Here is a 5,641-nt window from a genome sequence, read left to right as displayed (position 1 = left end):
AATTGCTCTTTTTTTTTTATTCACATTTCAATGCAGACAATAATTGTGCTGTATTGAATAGGAAAGTGGACTGCTAGAGTATCTATTGTCTTTTTGGATATTTCCTAATTTAATGAATTAAAATTAATTTTATTTGTATTGAATTGGTCCACTAAAAAATAAAATATTTTTATAAATATTATTTTTATTGACAATAATTAAATATTATATTTTATTTAAAAAATAAAAATATCAAGTTATTCATATTAAACACCCGTTAATAAAAATATCTATTGTCTTTTAAGTTATTCTAAATAAGTCTCCAAAGTGCTAGGTGCTCATAATATCATAATTCAATAATTTAAATATTTACAATTTTTTTTTTCTTTTGAAACAAGAAGGCCAAATAAGTTAGAAGATACACAACAGGCTAATTAATAGGCTCTACTTTACATAATTTCCACCTTAAAAATAATAAAAAAAATCTTACTAAAACTATTCAACAACAAATTTTTAAAAATAAAGAGTTTAAATTTCATTTTTTAAAGAATTTTAAATTCCATTTGATTGTATTAGAATTAATGGATTTGAAGTTATGAATTTAAATTTGGATAAGAGATTTAAAAAAAAAAATATGAATTTAGATTTTAATTATAAAACTTCAAAAAGTAAAAGTTTAATATAATAATATTACTTATGTTATTTAAAATTTAAAGTCAGCTTAATCAAAAAAAATTTTGTTAGATACTCACCCCTATTTTAAATTTTAAATTTGATTTTTTTTATTCAAACAATTTTTTTTTAATTTATAATTTTTAAATTTTAATTTCAATGTTAAAAATCTAAATTTTAAATAGCTAGACTTATAATATTTAATGATATAAGATAATTTTTTTTTTATCTACCATTTTATAAACTGGAAATACACAAGGTGAAAAACATTTACTTGGAATAGGAACATTATACAATAATCACATAGCAGCGTAGCTAAGTTGAGGTTACCTTAAGTGGGTCATGAGAAAGGAACACATATAGAGAGGAGATGAATGAAAATGAACCAACTTCCTGAAAGCAGCATTATTGACAAAACATGCATTGTCACCACACTTGAGCTAAACGTCAACATTGTCAAAGCTAGTACTTGGTTCCCTTTGCTCCTCAAATTACAATAATACCCATAACTACCTTCTTCTTTCATCTAACCAATCACAGAGTTTCCATTTACAAAGTTTACACCATGGATTGGGCCACCCCCTCTCTCTTCACATATAAGTAGGGAACTTTTCTTTGGCTGCAGCGCCCACAAAACCCATTTCCACCAATCACAACTCAACACCTTTGACCTCTTTTTCACTCTCCCTTCTCTGCTCAATCCTGTTCCATAGATCCTTCTCTTGCAACTAGTAATAAGGAGCTGGCATATTTGTATTCACTTCCTTTTACCCTGTGCTTTGTTGTTTTCGTTTTTGGCCTTTATCCCAAAGGGAACAAAAGCTTGGCAAAGCATAAATTGCTAGCCACTTCTACCACTTGAATCCTCTGTTTTTCTCGATTGTGTCTTTCTCCTTTTCATTGGCTTTTTATCATCTTTTTTGTTTTTTGGTTTTTGGGTTGTACAAAAGCTTATGCCTTGAATTGAATCTTACTTTGTGAGCTTCAAAATTGTAAAATTTATGGCTTAGTTTTGTTTGCTTTCTGGAATTTGATATCTATTTCCTTCACCTGTTGATGGGTTTTTTGATAAATTATTGAACTTTAATCTAGGGTTTCTATCATTAAAAATAGATTTTGATATCTGTTTTCTTTTTTCGTTATTGCTTCTTGAATTTTCCTTGGGTTTTGGAAAGTTGGGACTTTTTCAGATTCCTCCATTTGTGCTCACGTAAAAAAGTTGCTCAGATTCTATTCAAATGCTTCTTGATTTGATGACTCTTTGGTCTTAAAATTCTCCACTTCTTTCTGTTCTGCTGCATTTCCAATCTGTATTTTTCTCTCTCTTTATATTCAAAGAGAGGGAGAAATATAGCATCCTTTCTTTCTCTCTTTTTTTTTTTTTTTGTATAAATTTATATCTATGCTATTTGCTTTTATTATTGTACAGTGTAATAACCATGGATCGGGGAATTGAAATCCTCTCTCCAGCCTCTTATCTTCAGAATTCCAATTGGTTGTTTCCAGAAACCAGGGCTACCAAATGGACCCCTGAAGAAAACAAGCAGTTTGAGAATGCGCTGGCCTTATATGATAAGGATGAACCTGATCGATGGCAGAAAGTTGCAGCCGTGATCCCAGGCAAGACTGTTGGTGATGTAATCAAACAGTATAGGGAATTGGAGGAAGATGTCAGTGATATAGAGGCAGGGCTGATCCCAATTCCTGGATACAGCAGCAGTGATGCTTTTACTTTGGAGTGGTTCAATAATAATCAAGGATACGATGGCTTCAGACACTATTATACTCCTGGAGGCAAGAGAACCACCGCTGCCAGGTCTTCTGAGCAGGAAAGGAAGAAAGGTGTGCCGTGGACTGAGGAGGAGCATAGGTAAATTACATTCATTACTCCAGAGCTAATAATGTGCCTGCGACTGTCCAACATTTTAGTTTGGCAATAGAGCTAGTGATGTGTAAATTTGAATTAGTTAATACTGCTTTTTCTTGTTCTTGTTACTGTTCTTCTAACATGTTATTAATTCTGCTAAGGTCAGTTTAAAAATTAAGCCAAACATGGTATTGAGATTCTTCCAGTAGATTTTGCAGAGTATTTTGAAATATGACAATTTAAAATTGCTGTACTGTTGATGTCTTTTTCATGCACTTACATGAATGTGTAGCTTTCATGTTTTAATATCTAGCAATTTATTGTGTGCTGTTTGGTGTCAATTGCAGGCAGTTCCTGATGGGTCTGCAAAAGTATGGTAAAGGGGACTGGAGAAATATTTCTCGCAACTTTGTGACCACTAGAACACCAACTCAGGTGGCTAGCCATGCTCAGAAGTATTTTATCAGGCAGAGCACAGGAGGGAAGGATAAGAGAAGGTCCAGCATCCATGATATCACTACCGTCAATCTTCCAGACACCAAGTCTCCTTCACCTGATGAGAAGAAATCATCCCCAGATCATTCTACCACAAGTCTACAATCACAGCCACAACAAAAAATGGTTGGCATGGCCAAAGGATTAATAGACTGGAAACCACAAAATGAAGGCGGAGGAGCAGCTGGTGTTTTCAGCCAAGCAAATGGCAATTTGTTGATGGCCCCTTTATGTGGAATATCATCATATGGACAAAAACTACAGGAGCAAAATCTGCTTAGAGGAACTCTTCCAGGGTATCAATTTGCACCTTACAATTTGATTTTTCAGATGCAACCGATGCAACGCCAGTAAGTTTGGGGGATTTAGGTTTGTCAAGGTATTGAGATGCCATATGTTACTCAAGTGTTGTTGGATACTTTGTCTATGCCATATTGAGGATATATGTGAATATGTTAATCAGGAGACTCATGATAGTCCATAGTTATTAGACTATTTTTACAGAATTATGGGTTAGTTTGTGTTGTGATTCCATATTCAAACCTGAATCATTGAACCTAAAAGAAGGAAGCTCATCTTTTGATTGATTGTCAATATCTCCTGGTTGTGATAGACAATTGATTCCATTCACAATAACTTTTCAGCTTGAACTTGGGAGTCTTACGAAAATCGCCATTCATTTACATAATAGTTAATCTTGAGGATGAAAAGAGTCAAAATTAGATGGTACACTCTTCAATTATTGAGCATCAAGTACAAATGCAGAGCGTGATTTAATATTTTTCTTGTGTATTTGATTGAATCGATTGTTGTTCTTGAGAGAAAATTCTGTGAATGGAATGCGTAACAATTTCATGCTTAAGACATCCGAATTTAACTCAGTTGAAGCAGCTGATTTGAATAATAAACTATATTATTAGATTCTTGGTCCCCCTAATGACATAATTTAATTTTACTCTTATTTATATTATGCCTTCTCAACATATTATTTAATATTATATTTGCTTATTAACTGAATTTGACAATCGAATCTTGACTGAAGCTTGAGAATAAGGTCCGCTAGTTCTAGCATCTTATGCTTCATTATGTTGTCTTCTTTTCTCTTTGTTCTGTTTTGTGAGGATGACAATGTTCCTTTTTTTTTCTTTGTTCTTTAATATAAGATTGCAAGGAGTGGTGCAAGATCCCTCTGGATGTTTTATTGACTAAATAAATCAAACAGTTCACATGACTGTAGTTTTAAGATGGTATTTCAAACCTAATCTCAATTGTGCCAAAGACTTTCATTGCTTCAAACATTTTTCAATTGGTTATTATTAGAATCATGGTTTTATGATTCTTTAAAGTATGAACTTTGATGCAACTACTGATCTCTTTATGACTTTTGTTCATTCAAAGAGAATCTAACTATTTCCTAGGTGGTGCTGGGATTTCAAAGCTCTTTGTTAAATCAAATACTGGATTATATAAATTTGCCCAATGCTCCGAAAAGGTCTCCAAGATTCTCTAGTTTCTGTTGCTTACATTTTGTCAAACTTTAATTTCATCAAATTAGTTCATAGCTAGAATCTTCCCTCTAGTTATATGAGTAGAGGAACATATGTGATACAATAACTAAAAAGATTAATTATCTGCATTCCTGTATGCTATTTGTGTGAGATAATGAATTCCAGCTGAAATTGAAAACCTTTTTGACTCAAATTTGTGCAGATATTGTTTATTTTTTGAGGCATTTCTGGGATTAACACCTAAGAACTTGTGTTATCTTCAAAGTCTACTTTGAAGACTACATAATGGCAGATATCTGTAATGCATTGTAGAGCATGTTAGACAATTCTGTCCACCATCTAATTGGATTTACTACCATCCCCCGTTCTCGGAATTTGACGCATTTTCGCCTATTTGTATTGCTCAAGAAATTATCAGAACATATGTCAGTTCACAACCAACAAATGACAAGATAAATTTACGTTTTCCTTTTACAGTTTTTTTTTTTCTTTATAATTTTTTTAACCCTTAATTTGTTGTGTTTGTCTCCTTCTTTCTGTTGTTGTTGCTGGTGCTAATTGTTGGCAATAACATCTTGTTGTTTGTTTATGCAATATTCATGAAAAGCCTAGTGCCCCATTACATTTCTTGCACATATTATTCATGGTCCCCCCACTAGACAAACAATTCAAGGCAACATGAGCAATATAAAAAAGTCAGTGAGACTTTATCTTTGATAAATGACAAAACTGTCCAACTTTTCTTTACAAAAGGAGCAACTTTTCTGCCACTTGCATAAGGAAGCACTTTGGATACTTTTATTCTGGTTTCTGTTACCCCTGCCCCTGGTTTTGATTTTAAACCAGAAAGCCAGCTCCTCTTTCCCTCTACAGTATATAGCCTTCTCTCTTTGCTTATCAAATTTACGTCCTATGAAAAAGTACAAGTCATAGAAAGCAGCAAAGTTCATTGAATATTTTGTGTAAATGGGGCTTCCCTTTATATACATATATGTTCTTTTTTTTTTTTTAAATTCCTGAAGATAGTAGCAATAAAAGAAGACAGAAAGGTGGGGAACTATTTTATTAAATTTTGTATCCAAACAAATTTCCCATATGCGTTGCAGAGGAAATAGATTAT

At 32.7% G+C, this 5,641-nt stretch overlaps 1 protein-coding gene across 1 annotated transcript; it reads left to right on the top strand.

Annotated features, from left to right (window-relative positions):
- The first annotated feature begins 1,236 nt into the window (after positions 1 to 1,236).
- Positions 1,237 to 3,607, top strand: LOC110639684 (transcription factor DIVARICATA). Its single transcript, XM_021790769.2, has 2 exons — positions 1,237 to 2,521; positions 2,866 to 3,607. The coding sequence occupies exons 1-2, from the start codon at positions 2,091 to 2,093 to the stop codon at positions 3,365 to 3,367; spliced, it is 933 nt and encodes a 310-aa protein (XP_021646461.1). The 5' UTR covers positions 1,237 to 2,090; the 3' UTR covers positions 3,368 to 3,607.
- Positions 3,608 to 5,641: the final 2,034 nt, after the last annotated feature.

This window comes from Hevea brasiliensis, chromosome 5 (assembly GCF_030052815.1).
Source record: "Hevea brasiliensis isolate MT/VB/25A 57/8 chromosome 5, ASM3005281v1, whole genome shotgun sequence".
In the NCBI taxonomy this organism is placed as follows: Eukaryota; Viridiplantae; Streptophyta; class Magnoliopsida; order Malpighiales; family Euphorbiaceae; genus Hevea; species Hevea brasiliensis.
This window is presented reverse-complemented; position numbering and strand designations above follow the sequence as displayed.